Source organism: Canis lupus, chromosome 15 (genome assembly GCF_048164855.1).
Source record: "Canis lupus baileyi chromosome 15, mCanLup2.hap1, whole genome shotgun sequence".
In the NCBI taxonomy this organism is placed as follows: Eukaryota; Metazoa; Chordata; class Mammalia; order Carnivora; family Canidae; genus Canis; species Canis lupus.
In genome coordinates, this window is record NC_132852.1 from 34,402,733 (window position 1) to 34,425,030 (window position 22,298).

Genomic DNA, 22,298 nt, shown 5'->3' on the forward strand with positions numbered 1-22,298 from the left:
ACTTGGCCACAGTAACTTCTTGCAAGATACATCTATGAAGGCAAGGGAAACAAAAGCAAAAATGAACTATTGGGACTTAATCAGGATAAAAAGCTTCTGCACAGCAAAAGAAACAGTCAACAAAACTAAAAGACAACCTACAGAATGGGAGAAGCTATTTGCAAATGACATATCAAATAAAGGGCTAGTATCCAAGATCTATAAAGAACTTATTAAACTCAACACCCAAGAAACAAATCCAATCCAAATGAGAAGATATGAACAGATATTTCACCAAAGACGACACAGACATGGCCAACAAGCACATGAGAAAATGCTCCACATCACTTGCCATCAGGGAAATACAAATCAAAACCACAGTGAGATACCACCCCTCACACCAGTGAAAATAGTGAAAATTAACAAGACAGGAAACAACAGAAGTTGGAGAGGATGTGGAGAAGGGGGAACCCTCTTGCACTGCTAGTGGGAATGTAAACTGGTACAGCCACTCTGGAAAACAGTGTGGAGATTCCTCAAGAAGTTAAAAATAGGGACGCCTGGGTGGCTGAGTGGTTGAGCATCTGCCTTTGGCTTAGGGCATGATCCTGGAATCCCGGGATTAAGTCCCACATCAGGCTTCCTACATGGAGCCTGCTTCTCTCTCCACCTAGGTCTCTGCCTCTCTCTCTCTTTCTCTCTCTCTCTCTCTCATGAATAAATAAATAAAATCTTAAAAAAAAAAGTTAAAAATAGATCTACCCTACGACCCAGCAATTGTATTACTGGGTATTTACCCCAAAGATACAGATGTAGTGAAACGCCAGGACACCTGCACCCCAATGTTCATAGCAGCAATGTCCACAATAGCCAAACTGTGGAAGGAGCCACAATGTCCCTCGACACATGAATGGATAAAGAAGTTGTGGTGTGTGTGTGTGTGTGTGTGTGTGTGTGTGTATTTTTTTTTTTTTAGAATATTACTCAGCCATCAGAAAGGATGAATACCCACGATTTGCTTCGACATGGATAGAACTGGAGGGTATTATGCTGAGTGAAGTAAGTCAATCGGAGAAGGACAATCATCATATAATTTCACTCATACAGGTAATGTAAGAAATAAGTGAAAGGGATTTTAAAGGAAAGGAGGGGAACTGAGAAAAATTAGAGGGAGACAAACCATGAGAGACTCCTAACTCTGGGAAACAAAGGGTTGTGGAAAGGGAGGTGGGCAGGGGGTTGGGGTAACTGAGTTACGGGCTTTGAGGAGGGCACTTGATGGGATGAGCACTGGGTGCTATATGTTGCAAAATCAAACTTAAATAAAAACAAATGAAAAAATAAAATAAAATGCAGTTGCTGCCCAGATCACAACCCCCAGGCACAGCACTTTGAAAACAATGCTGTATCAGTGTTTTCCAAATTGCTGAGGTTGTCAAATCAATCTAATGTGTCACTACTGACATTAAAAAAAAAAAAAGAAAAGGGATTCCTGGGTGGCTCAGTGGTTTAGTGCCTGCCTTCAGCCCAGGGCGTGATCCTGGAGACCCAGGATCGAGTCCCACGTCAGACTCCCTGCATGGAGCCTGCTTCTCCCTCTGCCTGTGTCTCTGCCTCTCTCTCTCTCTCTCTCTGTGTCTCATGAATAAATAATTTTTTTTTAAAAAAAAGGATATATAGAGTACAGAATGTTTCATGAATCTTTTAATTGTAAATAATATAACATGTATAGTGGGTCACATTGCAAAATGTATTATGTGAGATGTGGTCAAACGTTGAAAGACATTGTTCTAAATTAGCGGTCTTCAAAATTTTGTTTGCCTGAATATATCACTGTAAATTTAATTACCTGTAGAGAATTTCAGGTGAATTGCAAACATCAGCATTGCTAAATAAAACTAAAAAGAAAGTTCCACTGTACTGATTGGATATCTGCCATTATCCATACAAAAAATACATGAACGACTTTTAATATTACACTAAAAAATAGAAATTTTACATTATCTCATTTTCTCTTTAAAGTCAGAATTGGGGATCCCTGGGTGGCGCAGCGGTTTGGCGCCTGCCTTTGGCCCAGGGCACGATCCTGGAGACCGGGGATCGAATCCCACATCAGGCTCCCGGTGCATGCAGCCTGCTTCTCCCTCTGCCTGTGTCTCTGCCTCTCTCTCTCTCTCTCTCTGTGACTATCATAAATAAATTTAAAACAATTAAAAATAAAAATTAAAAAAAAATAAAATAAAGTCAGAATTGTGGGCAGCCCCGGTGGCGTGATCCTGGAGACCCAGGATTGAGTCCCACGTTGGGCTCCCTGCATGGAGCCTGCTTCTCCCTCTGCCTGTGTCTCTGCCTCTCTCTGTGTGTCTCTTGTGAATAAATAAATAAAATCTTAAAAAAAAAAAAGTCAGAATTGTTCTTCTTCCCTCATAAAACACAATACACATATAGATACGCAATACACAGATAATACATTTGTGCAAACATTTATTTTTATACTAGAAAGTCTATAATACTTCTCTGAAATAAATATAAAAATTGATGAGGTGGGGCACCTGGGTGGCTCCATGGCTGAGCATCTGCCTTTGGCTCAGGGCAGGATCCTGGGGTCCTGGGATCCAGTCCCGCATCACGTTCCCCACAGGGAGCCTGATTCTCCCTCTGCCTCAGTCTCTGCCTCTCTCTGTGTGTCTCATGAATAAATAAGTAAATTCTTAAAAAAAAAAAAAAAAAAGTTAATGGGGCACCTAGCTGGCTCAGTTGGTAGAGCATACAACTCTTGGTCTTGCGGTTGTGAATTTGAGCCCCATGTTGTGTGGAGATTACTTAAAAATAAAGTATTTTAAGGGGTACCTGGGTGGCTCAGTTGGTTAAGCCTCCAGACTCTTGATTTCAGCTCATGGTCATGAAATCCAGCCCCTGCATCAGCTCTGGCTCAGTGGGAGTCTGCTTCTCTCCTTTTCCCTTTCCCTCTCCCCTCCCCCTGTTCTCTCTCTCTCAAATCTTTAAAAAAATAAAATAAAGTCTTAAAAAATATATATATGAAAGTTGAAATTACAATTTTAAAAACTTCCTGTAACCTTAAGGCTCTACTGTCAAAATCTTTCTCCTTGATTGCATAAAATTCAATTAATCAAATAAGTGTACAAGTTTTGATAAACATAAATTAAAATTTTATTGGCGATATAAGTTTTTTTTAAAGATTTTATTTATTCACGAGAGACACAGAGAGAGGCAGAGACACAGGCAGAAGGAGAAGCAGGCTCCATGCAGGGAGCCTGATGTGGGACTCGATCCCAGGTCTCCAGGATCAGGTCCTGGGCCAAAGGCAGTGCTAAACTGCTCAGCCACCCAGGGATCCCTGGAGATAAAACTCTTAATGAGACTGATTATTTATTTCTTTGATTTACATCCATAGATGAGTATCACCACTGCTAGAATAAGACAGTTTAGCATCAATACTATTCTATTTTTCAATTTTTTATATATGCAAGAGCTGACAATCTTTGTTTACATAAACAAGCAGATTCCCATCTAGGATTTATTGAATCTGCTACAGATTTATTGAATCTGTTCAATTCTTTGAACTCCTTCAAAGTTCTATGCCAAATCACATTGTGACCTAACATCAGTTTTTTAAATTTATATCTTCAATTACTTTTAGATTTACACAAGAATCACAAAGATAGTTCAAAGAGTTCCTTCATATAGCCTTGATCCAGCTTCCCCTAATGTTAACATCTTAAAGCATAGTACATTGATCAGAAATAAAAAAAATCAACATCACTGTGGGACGCCTGGGTGGCTCAGTGGTTGAGCATCTGTCTTTGGCTCAGGGCATGATCCTGGAGTCTGGGGATCAAGTACCGCATTGGGCTCCCTGTGAGGAGCCTGCTTCTCCCTCTGCCTGTGTCTCTGCCTCTCTCTGTGTCTCTCGTGAATAAATAAATAAAACCTTTTTAAAAAATTAACATTGCTGTAATATTATTAACCACAGACATTATTGATTTCACCAGTTTTCCACTAATGTCCCTTTTCTCTTTCAGAACCTCATCCAGGATACTATACTGCATTTAGTAGTCATCTCCTTGTCTCCTCCAGAGTTTCTCAGTCTTTCCTTCTCTTTCATGATGTTGACAGTTTTGAAGCATACTGATCAGGTATTTTCTAGAATGTCTCAATTTCGATTTGGCTGTTTTCTCTTGATTAGACCAGAGTTAGGGATTTTGGGGAAGAATCCCAGAGATGAAGTCCGTCCTTCACACTGCATCATATCAAGGAGCAAATGAAATTAATCTGATTTATTACTGATGGTGTTAAACTTGAGCACTTGGTTAAGGTCGTGCCTGCCAGTTTCTCCATGGTAAAAATTACTATTTTCCTTTTCCACATTCTACTGTTCGTTAGCAAGTAAGTCCAGCCCACACACTCAAGAGGAGGGATTCAAGCTCTATCTCCTAGAGGAAGCAGTACCAAAGTTTTTTGGCCCTGTGTTAAAACCACCACTATAGGTAATAAATATTTGGGGGGAGGGGCACCTGGGTGACTCAGTGGTTGAGCATCTGCATTGGGCTCAGGTCATGATCCCGGGGTCCTGGGATCCAGTCCTGCATCAGGCTTCCCGCATGGAGCCTGTCTCTCCCTCTGCCTGTGTCTCTGCCTCTCTCTCTCTCTCTCTGTCTCTCATGAATAAATAAATAAAATCTTTTCTAAAAAATAAATAAATATTTTTGGGGGCATACTTTGAGTCTGTGAAAGTACTGTTTTTTTTTAAAGACTTTATTTATTCATGAGAGACTACTCCAGTGATTTCACCTATCAATACTGCCATTGATTCAAGTTCCTTTCTTTTTTAAAATATTTATTTATTCATGAAAGACACAGAGACAGAAGCAGAGACATAGGCAGAGGGAGAAGCAGGCTCCTCGCAGGGAGCCCGATGCAGGAGTCCATCCCAGGACCCCCAAAAGGAGACGCTCAACCACTGAGCCACCCAGGCGCCCCATTCCTGGGGTTCTTACCGTTGCTGGACACCTGTTCCCTTCTCCAAGGCCAATCTTCTTTCAACCGCTGCGTCCTCTAGCATCTGACTTCCTAACTCGGGCTTCAGCTTCCCCAACACGCACTGCCGCGCACCTCTTCCGTCTGGATGCTCCCTCCACATCCCCTCTCCGGTCCGCGCCCGTGCAGCTGGGGCTCTAGATTCACACGGTCGAGGCTAGGCGTGCACAAGGTGGCAGACCTCGAGGGCAGGGCGGCGAACAGCTTCTGCGGCGGGGCAGCGAGTCCTGGTCGGTGTTTGTAGAAGACATTTCCACATTTCACGGGGAGGAACGTTTGGAGTGCACACCACAACCTTCGCAGTCCTTGGGCACCTCGAGCTCTCAAGGCGCCTCATCTGCGCGGTGACTTCCAGCGCTGGCCACGAAAAGGTACAGTATCTGGCCAAGAAAGTCCTAGAATAAAGTCAACTAGTATTCTTGCTTCCGACGCCTTCACCCTGCTGGGTCCGTAGCAGGCCACACCCCGAAACCCCGCCCACCTCGGCCCGCCCGCCCGCCCTTAAAGTGGTCCGGGAGCGCCTATTCCTCAGGCAAGCGGTGGACCCACCAAGAACCTTTACTGTTTGAAGATTACAAAGCCAGTCGGCAACTCACGCGAGACCGAGATAGGATTCTCGCGAGAACCCTGGGAGGCGGCAGTGATGGCGGCGGCGGGAACCGGACCCGGACCCGGAGTAGATGCAGGACCCGGCCCAGCAGCGGCCGCAAATGCAACAACGGCGGAAGAAGGGGAGATAAAACCGGTGGTAGCAGTGGCAACTGCCCCGGCTGGAGAGGGGGCATCTGTTGCTCCAACTGCGGAACCTAGTTCTGGAGAGGCAGAAAGCGGGTGAGACGTCCTGTGGCCCGAGGAGGATGGAGGGAGGGAGGCCCACCCCTCTTAGAATTCCGCGGCTCCCGGGAACCCTCTTGCCCGCCCCCTCCGAACCTAGGTCTTGCAGCTAACGGCTCGCCCTGCCCCCTCGAGGAGTGTAGTCCCGCCCGCCGCTTGGCCCGTCCCCTTGGCCCTCCCCTCTGAACTGTGTCTGAAACTACGCCCCTTCTCACATCTTTCTCTGTGAGAGTCCAGGTTCTTGTTCTCTCCCCTGCTCTGGCACCCTAGCACGGGGCTCGTAGCTTACTCTTAGAGCAGGAACCCCTCAGATATCCCAGAGAAGAAACCACTTTGGATTGCCGGACTGGAAGAAGTAACGGTTCCTCTGTAAGCAGAGTGGGAGAGCTGCATCTCTGCGAACCTCCCCGAGGACCAGTTCCATCCAGTGTAGATTTGTTGGTAAGGGCAGATTAGGCTTCCCTGTGCCCTATGGGGCTGCGTCTGTCTAGGCCATATTCTTCCTAACCCTGGGCATCCAGGCTGAGAACAGGCTTAGTTGGAAAAAGCTGTAGGAGCGTGAAGTTCAGCTGTACTTTGATCGTTATCTTTGGAAATAGGCACTTTGAGGTTTGTTTCTCTTGAAAATTCTTACTTGAGTGCTTTCATTATCTTGTAGGGATGCAAATTCAGTTGATGTAGGTGGTGGTTTGGAGACCGAATCCTCTAATGGAAAAGATACACTAGTAAGTACTTCTTTTTGGATGTATGCAAGGCGAAATAGGTTTTGTTTTTTAAGTTTTTAAGTGACTCAGAAATACAGTTGGGTCAACTACCTTGATTTTCTAATTGCTCTGTGGACACAGGAAGGTGCTGGGGATACTTCAGAGGTGATGGATACTCAGGCTGGCTCGGTGGATGAAGAGAATGGCCGGCAGTTGGGAGAGGTAGAGCTGCAATGTGGGATATGTACGAAATGGTTCACAGCAGACACCTTTGGCATAGATACCTCGTGAGTATTTTTTGTGGCCTCTGAGAATCGCTTTATGAAAAAAATGTCAACATGTTCAACAGCTGAATGATAGTTTGTAGGCAAACATAAAAGCATATTTCCTATGTCTTCTAACCCCTGTTCAGTGAATAGTAGGATTTGAATCAGGAATTGTTTTAATAACCTGGGCTTGTTTCCTACCTATTGAGGGCCCAGACCAAATAGGTGCAACGTTAAGTATTATCCTTGCTTTGAGCTTACTTGGTTGGGAGACAAAGCTGTGCAGTTGTGAAGCAGTATATAAACAAATATGGGACAGTATCATTTAAATGTTGTTTTAGTGTTAATGGATTTGGGGGAAAGGGTTGGTGCGTATGACAGACAAAGCCTGTTGTCAGAAATCTGAGATGACCTGTGCCTATTCATGCTTGAGCCATTTTTTCTTTCCTTTAACTCACTCCCTTTAAGTATCCTGTGTTTACTCCTCAACATATTTCCAATCTTTTACCTCTTCTAATGAATTAAAATAATTTTATGATTGAGAATAAAAGGCTGTTGCTTTATTGTAGGGATTCAGTAAACAGCTAGCAAGTGCTTGATGTTGATCCACTGTCTATGGAAATAATTCTGCTAGCTCTCCGTGGTGTTCCTCATGGTCCATATTATGCAAGTAAATTTAGATTGTCTCAAAATAAGACTATTATGAAATTCTTCCTCATTGGGTGGATTTGTGAAGAAATATCTTCCTTTATAGTTTATTGTATGCTTTCTAGTTAAAAAGTTATAATGGGTTTTAGAAATGCTAATGTTCTTTTTTTTGTTTTTTAAGATTTTATTTATTCATGAGAGACAGAGAGGCAGAGACATAGGCAGAGGGAGAAGCAGGCTCCGGGCAGGGAGCCCAATGTGACTTATTTCCAGGACCCCGGATAATGATCTGAGCCAAAGGCAGACACCCAACCACTGAGAAATGCTAATGTTCTAATTCACATGTGATTGATGACCTTAAGATAGAATGTTAAAAAAAAAAATACTGAAGGATCTGGAAGAAAGAATTGATCTTGTTAGAAGGCTCTGTAGGGAGAATATACAAGATAAGCAAAGCTGGTCACCTAGACAGACAAGACCTAAAATTGGGCCGCTTTGGCCAAGGAGAGTTTATTTGGATAAGTAGAGCCTAGGAAAGGAAATTTACCAGAGGGATAATTTAGGGAGATCTAGGGAAGAATCAAAGCACAGTTTGGAGTTTTGGTAAAAACCAGTTTGTACCTGAATTTGAGAAGTTACACCTAAAGCCCACCTAGGTGGGACAGATTACCCTTCACAGCTGAGATGGAGGAAGTGAGCCAGCAGGGTAGGAAAAAGGCTGCTGTAAACATGTTATATTTCAATTAAATAACAACTATCTACATATCTGTAGTTTGAGGCTTCGCTTTATCTTTTTTTATTAAGATTTTATTTATTAAAAAAAAAAGATTTTATTTATTTATCCACAAGAGACACAAAGAGAGGCAGAGGGAGGAGAAGCAGACTCCATGCAGGGAGCCCGATGTGGGACTCTGATCTTAGGACCCCTGGGTCACACCCTGAGCCAAAGGCAGACCCTCAACTGCAGAGCCACCCAGGCATCCCTATTTCTTTCTTTCTTTCTTTCTTTCTTTCTTTCTTTCTTTCTTTCTTTCTTTTCTTTCTTTTCTTTCTTTTCTTTCTTTTCTTTCTTTTCTTTCTTTTCTTTCTTCAACTTTATTTATTGATTCATGAAACCGAGAGGGGCAGAGACATAGGCAAAGGGAGAAGCAGGGTCCTTGTGGGGACCCCAATGTGGGACTCGATCCCAGGACCCCTGGATCACAACCCTAAGCCAACGGCAGATTCTCAACTGAACCACCCAGGCACCCTGAGGCTTTACTTTCTGAGATGATTTTGTCACAGTGGCTGTTGAACAGAAAGGGTTTGAGAGCAATGTAAAGGCAAGTGAACTCAATCTAAACATTCACAGAAATGTTTATTTCTTGAATGGTGACAGTAGACACACACTCAGGAAGCTGCTCTCTGAGGATATCTCAAGCAAGTTTCAGCTGAATCCAAGATTATCCTGCTTTTATTTTGATTTCTTCTCTTACAACTTAAACCAGTCTCCTATTTTTCTGTTACCCTTCTCCTTTTTTTTTTTTTTTTTATTATTTATTTATGAGAGACAGAGAGAGAGGCAGAGATACAGGCAGAGGGAGAAGCAGACTCCATGCAGGGAGCCCGATGCAGGACTCAATCCTGGGTCTCCAGGATCAGGCCCTGGGCTGAAGGCAGCACTAAACTGAGCTACCTGGGCTGCCCTACTTTTCTCCTTTTTAAGACTAAGGTCTCCCTGTACTCTACTTTTCCAGTCATTGGGTGCAGTCCCTACCACACCTCTTTCTCTAATGCATTGGTTTCCTCAGTTATATCCTCAGTATCCATCATTTTTTTAAATCTCTCCCTTTCTCTGGCATCTTTCTGTCTGCCTTTAAACAGACAAGTCTTCTCTTGCCCCAAACTTCCCTCTTAGGAGGTTTCATCTTCGTGATATAAGCACCCTTAGTAGGTAGAATTTTCACCTCCTGCACCCCTCCATTAGTCACCAAGCTTTACCAACTTTTTTCTCTTCTTATGTAGGGGCTTGTCTTTTCTGTTTTTATTAATTTCACCCTAAGTGAGGCCTTCTTTACCTTCTGTTGGAGCTTCCAAAAAAGCATCTTACATACATTTGCTTTTTGTAATCTCTTTCTTCAGACCCATCCTGTCATGCAACTTGGAATTTTAACCATGTCACTTCGCCTTCAAGGAATTCCTATTACCCACAGAAAATATCCAACTATACCTGGTTCCTTGCACTTCCTACCTATCAAGCCTTACTTTTTACTTTTCTTTTTTTTAACCATATCCCTGACAAATCCCCTCTCTGAGACAAATTTATTTAACAGCAGTTTGCCTCTCTGCCCCCTAGTTGGCCCTTTCTCATCTCTATACATAGTTCACACCTAGAGAAATGAAAACCAAATCATCTTCCCAAATCCAGTTCATAACTTATGTCCTCCAGAAATCTTTTCTCTTAAATCTGAAGTTACTACTTGGATGCTTAAAACTCTAATAGACTAATTACCATCTATAGGATTCCTTTGATAATGAGATAAGTAATATTTTGTGACTATGTGTTGTTTTCTTGAATAATTACATTTTTAAAAAAGATTTTATTTATTTTAGAGAGAGAGCAGGGGGAGGAACAGAGGGAGACAGAGAGAGAGAGAGAATCTCAAGCCAACTCCACGCTCTGCACAGAGTCCAATGCAGGGCTCGGTCTCCCAACCCTGCCATCACAACCTGAGCCAAAATCAAGAGTCAAATGCCCAATCTTCTGAGCCACCCAGGCACCACAATTATTTACATTTTTAATTAATCTTGTCATAGTTTCTCTCTGCCCTTTCCAACAGTGTTACTAGCACTTTAAATAAATATTTAAGTATTTAAATAAAATTTATATGCATTTATATAGCTGTTTATATTTACATATCATTTACATACAAATATTTATATATAAAGGTATTTAAAGAGCCTGCTTTGTCTTCCACAACTGGCCTAGGATAATCTTTTTAGGTGCTCAAATACTATAACAAACTAGCTTGGACAAGATCCCAGTGAGAACCTTCCTGGTGATGAATTATCCACTATGGTAGATAATGTCTTATTAAATTTTTGTAACACAAAAATCCATCTATTTGTAAAAATACAAGCCTTATTTTGGTTTTGATGACCTTTTTAAGTTGTAATTGTATATTAATATATTTATATTATTCCCTTAATTTCATTGTGAGAAAGGGATTCTTGTTGATTCTGTTGATTTACTTCTCATAAAGAAATGTGCTAATCTGTTTAATCTGGCTGTTCTGCAGATCCTGTCTACCTTTCATGACCAACTATAGTTTTCACTGCAATGTGTGCCATCATAGTGGGAATACCTATTTCCTCCGGAAGCAAGCAAGTAAGAACAAACTATGGAGTGCTGCAAAATTGTTCTCTGGTTAGCTGCAAAACAAAAGGGATTTGGACGTAGCAGAATCAGAAACCCCTGCCTGGTAGCTGGTAGAAGTTCAGGTTTAGCTCTGAGTAATGGCTGTTGTCCATTTCAGATTAATGATGACTCTATTTTTAGCTGCTGTAATTGCTAATTTGTGGACCACCTAGGTTAATATTCTTTTGGTAATAGATAATACTATAGATAACTTTTTCTTCCATTTTGTTTTTGATAGACTTGAAGGAAATGTGCCTTAGTGCTCTGGCCAACCTAACATGGCAGTCCCGAACACAGGATGAACATCCGAAAACCATGTTCTCCAAAGATAAGGTAGAGAAGAAATTAATGTAATTGCACAGTTATGCCAAAGAATTAGGTGGAACTTCTAAATATACTTTTTAACAATAAGTACTTTCCCCCCAATTTTTGTGAATATACGACTGTAGATTCAGTAGTTACATGTTACTTATTTCATGTGATTTACTAACTTCTTAGTATGTGCAAATTATGTCATTTGGCTTAGTTATTAGTTGGGTGAATTGTTAAATAGTTTTGGTTGGCATTATAGAAGTAACAACTGTCTATCCTGCAAGTAATAATCAGATCTTGAGGGGAACCTTCTCAGCTCAGTTTAGCTATTTGTATAGATTGTTATTACAGATTTTGTCAGAAGGAAGAGGATGAGTTTATTTAAATGAGTTATCCTATTATTAAACTGCAGCACCACACAATGAAAGTCAGGAGTCAAAATTAGATGATTAACCCATCCATGAGTCTTTCCTATACTGTGATTCATGGTAACAAAATAAAATTAAATAAATTTTAGAATGTGGAGTTTACATTGTACCTAGTATACTTTTATACCTTCCTACTTTTCATTTAAAACTGAAACAAAAGGGCAGCCCCGGTGGCGCAGCGGTTTAGTGCCGCCTGCAGCCCAGGGCGTGATCCTGGAGACCCTGGATCGAGTCCCACATCAGGGTCTCCCTCTGTATGATGCCTGCTTCTCCCTCTGCCTGTGTCTCTGCCTCTCTCTCTCTGTCTCTATGAATAAATAAATAAAAAATCTTAAAAAAAAAAAACAAAAAACAAAAATTTCACCAAACAGTGCTTATCCTCTGATCTTTTCCCTCTGTACTCTGTTATTTCCTGTTCTAGGCAGGGCTAGATTTGATCTGCAAAATTGATTTTATAACTTACTAATTGATGCGATCTACAGTTTGAAAGACACTTGTATAGGGTGTCTGGTGAGACCAGTGTAGTTGGGATCAGGGATTTTCTACTGAATAGAAATTAGGATCTAGTCCTATAGACAGCCTGCTCACCTTCTTTTAATTCCTGCATTAAAGATGTGTTGTGATTAGATTTGTTTTTTTTTTTTTTCTTATTTTTTCCTCCCAAATTATTTTGAATTTTTCAAATGTATAGAAAAATTCAGGTAGTACAGTGAACATCTGTTTATTCTTCACCTAGATTTACCAGTTGTTAATATTTTATTGCATTTACTTTATCATCCTGTCTATATTTTTCTCTAAGCTACGTGAGACTAAATTGAACATTATATCCGGTATTCTCTCATAATGATAATACAGTGATCATACTCAGAAAATTTAGTGTTAATGTAATATTATTGTCTACTTATATAAAGTTTTTATTTTTTATATAAAATATATAGTTATATTTTCTTACTGTTATTATTGTCTTAATATCTTTCATAGCTTTTTCCTCCATCCAGGATCCGGGCAAGGATCACACATTACATTTAGTTGTAATGTCTCTCTCTTTCTCTCCTTTTCTCTCTCTCTCTCTCTTTTAAAGTAGGCTCCACACCCAACATAGGGCTAGAACTCATAACCCTGAGATCAAGAATCACATGCTCTACTCATTGAGCCAGCTAGGCATCCCTATAATGTCTTTTTTGTCTTTAAAATAGTTCCTGAATTTATTTTACTTTGTTTTTTCAGTCTGCTATGACATACATTTATTTATTTATTTGCAAAGTTTATTTAAGTAATATCTAATCCCACTGTGGGGCTCCATCTCACAACCCCGAGATTAAGTGTCTCATGCTCCTCCAACTGAGCCAACCAGGCACCCAAGTCTGCTGTGACAAAAATTTTGAGGATCTTAATTGTTTGGCATGATGTTCCTCAATTTGCATTTATATCTGATTGTTTTCTCATGAGTGAATTCAGGTTAAACTTTTTTTTTTTTTTTTTAGAGAGGGAAGTGGGGCAGAGGAACAAAGAAAGGGAGAGGGAGAGAGAGAATCTCAAACAGGCTCCACGCCCAGTACGGAACTTGATACAGGGCTCGATCTCACAACCCTGAAATCATGACCTGAGCCAAAATCAAGAGTCAAATGCTTAACCGACTGATCCTCTCAGGTTAAACATTTTTGGCAAGAATATTATGTACATAGTGTACATTTTTCCTTGTGTCACATCAAGAGACATAAAATATTGGTTTGTTTTATCATTAGTGGTTCTAAATTTGATTACTTTGGTAAAGAGGAGGTCTCTGCCAGATTTCTCCATTGTAAAGGGACCTTTTCTCTTTGTAATTATTAAGCAATCTGTGTGGTGATGCCTTGGGATTGTGTGAATGTATTGTTTGAACCCTTTCGAGCAGTGATTTTAGCAACCACTGATTATCCTAGCCTGAATCAGTTAATAGAATGGTCGCTGTGAAAAAGAATATATTTATTGCTTGCAATTCTTCTGTAAAGAAGAATTTTCCTTTCTGTCCATCCTTTTTTTTTTCTTTTTAAGTATGACTGCGGATTTGTGTTTTTTTTTTTTTTTTTTAAGATTTTACTTATTTCAGATGGGGTGGGAGAGGGGCAGAGGAAGACACAAACTCCCCACTGAGCAGGGAGCCAACAACCTGGGGCTCAATCCCAGGACCCTGGGACCATGACCTGAAGATGGACACTTAACCGACTGAGCTACCCAGGTGCCCCAGATTTATAGTCCATTATTGGATTTCTGATTCTGGTGCTTGGATTTGACCAGTGTCAGACTGCTGACTCCTTACACTTTTTGATATGTCTCTATCAGTTTTTGAACTCTTCTTTCTGTAACAGCAGAATATTCCAGACTTCCTTTCTACTTTCCCTGGTTCAACCTTGGTTCCTTTTATTTTATTGTTTATTTATTTATTTTAAAGATACTATTTTTAAGTAATCTTTACACCCAACATGGGGCTCGAATTTACAATCCCGAGATCAAGAGCCACATGCTCCACCAACTGAGCCAGCCAGGTGCCCCAACCCTGGTTCCTTTTGGTAAAAATTTGGTTTTCATGGAACTAATTGGTAGAAGGTATTAGTGGTTGACTCTGACTCTGGTGGACTTTGGAAGAATGGTGAGAATGGGGGAAGGCCAATGTCAGATCAAGCTCAGATATTATTTTAGTCACGCCAGCAAGAACTGGTGAGGACTACAATCAAAGCAGTGGGGATAGAAAGGAGGCTAAATTGGTGAGAATTTCTGAAGTCTTAAGAATTAATTTGGTGTTAGTTTAGATGTAAAAGTTGTACACAAGAGAAGAATCAAAGATGACCCATGGTTTCTAGCTTGTGATTCTAGGTAATAGGTGATTCTGAGCATTAAGAACAAGAATAAAAATCAGCAGAGCAGATTTGTGAAGTAGGATACAAAGTTTAGTTTTCTCTTTCTTTCTTTTTTTAGAGGGTGGGGGCGAAGTGCAGAGGAGGAGGGAGAGAGAGAATCTTAAGCAGGCTCCATGCACGGGAGCTGGACTTGGGGCTCCATCTCATGACTCAGATCATGACCTGAACCAAAACCAAGAATCCTACGCTTAACCAACTGAGCTCCCCAGGCACCCTCCAAAGTTTATAGCTTTCTTATAAGAAGTTTGAGGTGCCTGGGGGGTATCCATATAGAGATGTCAGAAGCAGAAACAAGAACTCAGGAGAGAATGATTTGGGAGTTGTCCAAATGGCACCTAAGAGAATGGGGTAGAGGAAGATCTTTCCCTCCCAACTAGATTGTAAGCCCTATGTAGCTAAGATATGTATATACTTATTTGAAATTCCTCACAATCTATATGTTGTTTGCATGCAATTGTGTGTTTGTTTAATCATGAAAAGACTAAATGTGGATTTTTCTCTCAGTTCTGACAAGGTCTTTGAAAATGCTGCAGTTTTCTTTCCTTTTTTGTGAGTATAACTGAAAGCAACTGTAGAAATCTTAATATATTTTGTTTTAAAAATTAGGATATCATACCATTTATTGATAAATACTGGGAGTGCATGACGACCAGACAGAGACCTGGGAAAATGACTTGGCCAAATAACATTGTTAAAACAATGGTGAGTAGACTAAAATGATTAGACTCGACATTTTGGATGTCAGTGTTCTTTGTAAGAATTAAATTTGTTTAAGTCTCACTGAAATAATGTGATGACTAAGAAAATGAGAAAACTTAGTTCTAATTCTTGGAGAGTGAGGTATCGCTAATTGTAAATTTTAATAGGTTTCACACAGTCACAAAGTTGTGTCTAAAGTGAATATCACCCTGGTTGTTTTATACACGACACTGAAACCTTTTCTACTGTACTTTTGCAAGTATAATTTTATATTGACATTGCAGACTATTTTTCCTTTGCTTTAAAAACAAAAACAAATAACACTGTTTTAAACATTATTGTCCTTAGAATTAAAGAGAGCACCTGGGGAGAAGCCAACAGCAAGCTGTTAACAGTGCTTATCTCTGTGAGGTGGAGGGATAGGTGAGGATTCTGAAGGACTTTGGCTCTCATTTTTTCAAGTTTCTCTGTTTGAATTTTTGGATGGTCTTGTGTTAATTTTCTAATCAGAGGGGAAAGCAGTAGTATCATTTTGGGAGATTACACTTAGGAATTGGAGTTGCTGGTTGATCATCCATTCAGCACCACTTTGAAGTATAAAATCTCCAATAATGCTAAAATACTGCTTCCTTTTAGAGTAAAGAAAGAGATGTATTCTTAGTAAAGGAACATCCTGATCCCGGGAGTAAGGACCCAGAAGAAGATTACCCCAAATTTGGACTTTTGGATCAGGTACTGTGTACTCCTCTTGATTTGGAGACTGAGATTTCGACTTTATTAACATTTTACTGTTTGCCACTGCCACTAGAGGCCTCTCACATTGTGGGCTCCAAGGGAGGGTTTCTGCTATATGTGGGAAGAGGGAGCCCTTGCCTTAAACCAGGAGACTAGCATTTTAGTTCTGGCTCTTCCCCTTAATGTTATGGCTTTATGCATATCCTTTTTATCTTTTTTAACTTTCCTCACTTGTATCACAAATAAGCTGTGCTGAGTTACTTCTAATTTTCTTTCCGTCTCAAAGTTTACTCTTAAAAACTTTTATATTAGCAAGAAAAATTTGTCGTGAATTAGAATTTGTGTTGTGGGGCAGCCCCTGTGGCGCAGCGGTTTAGCGCCACCTGCAGCCCAGGGCGTGATCTGGAGACCCTGGATCGGGTCCTACATCGGGCTCTCTGCATGGAGCTTCTCCTTCTGCCTGTGTCTCTGCCTCTGCCTCTCTCTCTCTACATCTCTATGAATAAATAAATAAAATCTTAAAAAAAAAAGAATTTGTGTTGTGTATCTAGCATAATGAAGAAAAAGAAAATTTCCACTCTGTACAATGGCAGAGGTCACATTTGGTGTGGCAGAAAGCCACATCTTTCAGCTGTGCCTTAAAATGTTTGATCAGGGATCCCTGGGTGGCTCAGCGGTTTGGCGCCTACCTTCCGCCCAGCGTGTGATCCTGGAGTCCCGGGATCGAGTCCCATGTCGGGCTCCTTACATGGAGCCTGCTTCTCCCTCTGCCTGTGTCTCTGCCTCTCTCTCTCTCTCCCTCTCTCTGTCTCTCATGAATAAATAAATAAAATCTTTATTAAAAAAAAAAGTTTGATCAGTCAGCATTGAAAATTCAAGGTTTCTTTCTTTTTTTTTTTATTATTCATGAGAGACACACAGAGAGAGGCAGAGACATAGGCAGAGAGAGAAGCAGGCTCCATGCAGGGAGCCCAATGTGGGACTCAATTCCGGGACTCCAGGATCACACCCTGGGCCAAAGGCAGGTGTTCAACCACTGAGCCACCCAGGCGTCCCGAAAATTCAGGGTTTCACACAGAAATGTTACTGTATACAGGTCCATTGCCCGATGATGTACAGTAAGCCAAAACCTGACACCAGTTTTGTAGCAGAGAAAAGAGGTTTTATTGCAGGGTTTCAAGCAAGGAGATGGGAGAAAATTTCTCAGATCTGCTTTCTCGAAGGATAGGGGTTGGGTGTATTTAACCATAAGGAGTCAGGATGTCAGGGAGTGGTGTGTAGGTTGAATGGAATATGCTAACTGATATAGGGACAAAAGGAGGTGTCCTCCTTTCTGGGCATGTGCATTCAGGAATCAAGCCTGTTTATGGGTCATTTGCTCCAAAAATAGCAGCGCAGGATGATGAGGTAGAGGGCACCTGGGGGTATGTCCTCCTAGAGGTTACTTTTGTTTGCTCTTTGTCCATTCTGTGCATTTGGAGGAATTCCCTGTTTGCTCCAGTCTTAGCTAGCCTTATCCTTGATCAGTCAGCTTCTGCAAAACAGGCTCATAAATCAGTCAGTTTTCTTAGAGTAGATGAGTCCAGCATTTGTTAATGTGCCAATTTTAGAAATTCAGATTTCTGTCTTTTTTTTTCTAAAAGATCTGATTACAATGGGCCTGAATTCCCACAGGGAGCTGAGAAAATGAGGCTTAGGCACTGCTGTTTGCCACTGCCCCCCTCCACCACTCCACCCCCAATACATTCTTAACCACTGTGATCCTTACATTTGGCCCACTTCACACTTGTTACTTGTTGATCTCTGAAGCATCCAGGTTTGGGACCCTGCAAATTTCAGGTTTGTCAGTTTTGATTCACATTCTTAGTGTTGTCAGTTTTGATTCACATTCTATTAGAATTTCCTGGTTTTTTGAGCATTGCCACAGTGGTTTGATTATATAGCCTTTATAATTGAATATGTTTTTCCCTCTAGGATCTTAGTAACATTGGTCCTGCTTATGACAACCAAAAGCAAAGCAGTGCTGTGTCTACAAGTGGGAATCTAAATGGTAAGTGTTTAAATGTCTCCTTGATGAAATACTTGTAAGCTGTTGAATCCAAATATGCCTAGCATTGGGCATCCTTTGGGTTGACTCTTAACTGGATATTTACAGAGGCTTTACAGTCCCGAACTCAGTTTTTGGAAGCTAGCTAAAGATTAGATGGTAGTGGAGATCTTTTTGTCCCTTTACACCATAGTTTGGTCTTAAGTGAAACAGATTTAGCATAAGACAACATACAGGTTTAAGGTTAGATTTACTGTGTTTATTTTAGACTCCCTATCTGTATGTCTGTATCCTCATCACTAACATCTAATGTAGATTCAGTTGCTGTCTGCTCTTACTCCTAATTCAGCTTCTATTTAACAGAACTCCTTTGCCCATCTTCTCATTTTTCTTGCCCTGAAACTTTAGTTTATTCCCATGACAGCATTTCTGTACTGATCACTCACTATAGATGCTTTTCTATCAGTAATCCACCTAATGACAGGAATGGCCTTCAGGATTAATGGTAATCTAATGAAAGTTGGGGTAGCTGGGAGGTAGCTAGCTATTCAGCTAACACATGGTGTCATTAACTTGTCCTTTGGAGCAATAGCATCTTAAATCTGTAATCATTTCCACTGTTACTAATATTCTAAGATGGGTTGGAAATAGCTAAGCATATTGTTTATCTTTTTACACCATTTTTCCCCTTTTAATTGTTTAAAATCTGACAAATACATGGTGCCACTTCTGTTCTTACAGGTGGAGCCTCTTTTGGAGGTGAATTCCTCCTCTGTCTTCTTTCAGCCTCTCAGACTTAAGTATTATGTGGTTTGGAAAATGCTTTTTGCTGAGTTGTGGTAGAAGCTAAAACTAAGTTGAAATTTTAAAGCATCGTGAAAATGGTGGCAATAGCACTTGATATGAAACCATAGTTCCAGTTGAATGTTAGTAATTAAAAGCTTATACATTGTCATATTCTGCCTAACATGGCCAGCAGTCCCCTTAGTAGTTTTATTTCAGGTAGATATAAAACTTCTCTCTTAAATTAATCAAAATACAAGTAACAGTTAAAAATTAATAGTTTTTTAAGGTAACTCAAACTAGAGATAATGGATGTTGCAACAGTTTAACATTAAACCTTGTTATGAAAAATAGGAATAATACCTGATATGTTCATAAAAGGAAGTTCTGTGTGAATCTGGTCCTGTATGTGCAGAATATGACTTGCTCTCAATGTCTTGATCTTTTTCATTGCAGCAGAACTGCTGATAATTTCCAAGCTTGCCCCAAATTAAGATACAGTACTCTATGTAGTTGTTTCCATAAAGGTGTTTTCCTGCAGTTCAGGGACATTTTCTGGCAGATGGAAAAACAAACTGAGAGGAAAGACAGAACTGGACAAGGATTTCAAAGTACCTATTTCAGAAATCACTAGGTAGGAGTCCTTGTGGCCTGAGTATGTAGCTAAATTATTTTTTGTATGACATATGTAAATTGTCTACTGATATTTGCTCTTAATTCCACAAGCTAGGTTAATCTAACTTGAATTTTATACATTGGCACAGTAATTGTAAAAGTTGCCTGCTAAATTTAAAGCCTTTCTACTTGTGTCATGCGCAACTGGAGTGGATACCTAGTAGCACTGGAGAGAAACACCTTTTTAGTATTTCCGTTTCTGTTTTCTATGTTTTATGTACCTTTGTCTTGTTGGATATTCTAGTTAAGTGCTTTAGCAGATATTGTGCCTTTATTACGTTTATGGAATATATCATGCACAGTTCAAGCGAGTGAACATCTCCTTATACTGAGGATATTCTTTGTGAATGTTTGTATTGATTTGGGTGGGAAAAAAATATTACTCTTGCAATTGTTTTTAGATGTGGGTATTTGGAATCTGGATGAATGAAAATGCATTTGTGTCACATCCTCAGAAAGTGTACTTGTAGTTATAGTTTATTAAGAAAGGAAGGTTGAAAATGTAATACCGGTGTTATCAGTGCTACGTTCCTTTGAGCTTACCACCAGAGCCCAGTGTTCTGAGCTGTGAGAAGCTCAGCAGACTCTTTCAGAACCAAGGTGAAACCCACTATGCTTTCAGGAAGGAAATCCTCCTGTGTGTGGTGTTACACAAATGCACGTCGGGAGTGTTAGTCTCCATGGAATTTCCATATCCTGGAAAGCTTCTGTCACAACTCATTGAAAGTGATCTGCCTTCTCTTCAAAGGGGGAATTGCAGCAGGAAGCAGTGGAAAAGGAAGAGGAGCTAAGCGCAAGCAGCAGGATGGAGGGACCACAGGGACCACCAAGAAGGCCCGGAGGTGGGCAGAACACCCGCTCCCACTGTTACACCATTCTTTGGTGCTGGCACAGTCCATCAGAGGGAAAAGAACTGTACTCTTCACTAGCTCAGGTGTCTGAGATTAAAAAGCCTGTCCATTTTTCTCAAATCTTGAGCACTTTGAGGGGTAAAATAATCCCAGGCTAGGAATCCTGATTTACAGATTTGTTAAAATCAGCCCTGGGGCAGCATCCTGTGGAGTTAAGTTCTGTAGGACATCTCGAGAAAGGGTAGGTTGGGGAGAGGGAGAGCAGACCCAATATTGAACTTGAGCTCTTTTACTTCATCTTTGCTGTGCCTCTTCCCTTTGCTTTGTACAATAAATCCTGGTCTTATTTAGGTTGGCAAGGTAGTAAGTGCTCATATCTCTGAGTTTCATGTCATTAGTTAATAGTAATTAATATACTAAAGGAAATTGTCATTGTTTCCTTCTCCCTTTCTCTCCCTTATGAAGTACTGGCTCTGTTTCAAAGATATTCCTACAGACTAGAGAGTAATTTGACCAAAACCACTTCATTAAATTTAAAAGCAAATCTTTTCCTGGTTTGCCTGCAGAGGGCAGGATCATCTATTTGAGCAATGGAAAACATTTGTGACCTTGCAGGTGTTCCTCTTGAAATCTAACAAATCAGATGTCCTTCTTACAGATTTGAAGGCATTTGAGCTAGAGGGAGTTTTAGTTTCTTGATTTTATTTTTTCCTTTCTGCAGTGACCCTTTGTTTTCTGCTCAGCGCCTTCCCCCTCATGGCTACCCCTTGGAACACCCGTTTAACAAAGACGGCTATCGGTATATTCTAGCTGAGCCCGATCCCCATGCCCCTGACCCTGAGAAGCTTGAACTTGACTGCTGGGCAGGAAAGCCTATTCCTGGAGACCTCTACAGAGCGTGCTTGTATGAACGGGTTTTATTAGCCCTACACGATCGAGGTATGTAAGGTATTAATGTTCATGTTGGATGCAGATGGTACTTTGAAAACTGTCCTCAGCTTTGTTCAGTCTAGAATGAGAGAAAAATGTCAGTCTATTACCCCCACCTGTAGTTCTAGCTGGACTCAGCTAGAACATGCAAGAAAGAATCTCCTTCCTTTAAAAAAAAAAAATCTCCTTGTTTGTCTCTTCCTATAAACTCTAGCCATTTATATAAATGCATACGTGTGTGTGTGTGTGTTTTTAAAACTTCCTATTTTGAACTAATTTTATTTTTAAGTAATCTCCATACCCAGCGTGGGGCTCAAACTTACAACCCTAAGATCAGAAGTTGCATGCTCTGCCAACTGAGCCAGCCAGGCACTCCTATTTTGAACTAATTTTAAACTTAGAATAAAGTTATAAAAATAGTTTTAATATATCCCTCCCCAAGCTTCTAATGGTAACATCTTACACGAACTTTTTTTTAGAAGATTTTTTATTTTTTTTTTATTATGAGAGACACAAAAGGCAGTAACATAGGCAGAGGGAGAAGCAGGCTCCCTGTGGGACGCCCAATGCAGGACTTGATCCCAGGATCCCAGGATCATGACCTGAGCCAAAGACAGGTGCTCAACCACTAAGCCACCCAGGTGCCCTTTTTTTTTTTTTGTAAGATTTTTTATTTATTTATCATCTTACACGATTGATAATCCAGTTATCAAAAGCAGGAAGTTAACATTGGAATATGCAATTAACGAAACAAGATTTCATGTACATTTCACCAGTTTCCTCACTAATGCCTATTTTTTTTTTTTTTTTTTTTTTTTTACTAATGCCTATTCTTGAGGATCTTACATTGCATTTCATTATTTCTCCATAGTCTCTTGAAGCCTTTAACAGTTTCTCAGTCCTTGTATATCTTTCATGATCATATTAATCAGGGATTCTGTCGAATATTGCTCAGTAAGTGTCTAACTTTACCTCATGATTAGACCAAGGTTATGCATACTTTGGAAGAATACCACAGAAATGAGTCCTCATTGCATCATCTCATGGTGATCATG

General features: G+C 40.4%; 1 protein-coding gene and 1 long non-coding RNA gene across 9 annotated transcripts in view; one reads left to right on the plus strand and one right to left on the minus strand.

Annotated features, from left to right (window-relative positions):
• Positions 1-1,670: 1,670 nt before the first annotated feature.
• Positions 1,671-5,506, minus strand: LOC140604859 (uncharacterized). The gene is made up of 2 exons (XR_012007682.1): positions 4,998-5,506; positions 1,671-4,433 (listed from the first exon to the last, which is right to left on the minus strand). It is a non-coding gene; the product is annotated as an uncharacterized lncRNA (long non-coding RNA).
• Positions 5,507-5,644: 138 nt separating this feature from the next.
• ASH2L (ASH2 like, histone lysine methyltransferase complex subunit) overlaps positions 5,645-22,298 on the plus strand; it is a 32,206-nt gene continuing 15,552 nt past the window's right edge. Inside the window, exons 1-11 of one of the 8 annotated variants that reach the window (XM_072776442.1) lie at positions 5,645-5,868; positions 6,530-6,596; positions 6,711-6,862; positions 10,768-10,856; positions 11,125-11,219; positions 15,130-15,225; positions 15,859-15,954; positions 17,932-18,007; positions 18,746-18,763; positions 20,211-20,304; positions 21,035-21,252. In XM_072776442.1, coding sequence (XP_072632543.1) covers positions 5,681-5,868; positions 6,530-6,596; positions 6,711-6,862; positions 10,768-10,856; positions 11,125-11,219; positions 15,130-15,225; positions 15,859-15,954; positions 17,932-18,007; positions 18,746-18,763; positions 20,211-20,304; positions 21,035-21,252 — 1,189 coding nt within the window. In that variant the 5' untranslated portion in view covers positions 5,645-5,680. Of the gene's footprint in view, positions 5,869-5,961; positions 6,313-6,529; positions 6,597-6,710; positions 6,863-10,767; positions 10,857-11,124; positions 11,220-15,129; positions 15,226-15,858; positions 15,955-17,931; positions 18,008-18,745; positions 18,764-20,210; positions 20,305-21,034; positions 21,253-22,298 lie in introns of those variants that run through there. The other 7 variants (XM_072776443.1, XM_072776450.1, XM_072776448.1 and 4 more) reach the window with 7 other exon arrangements.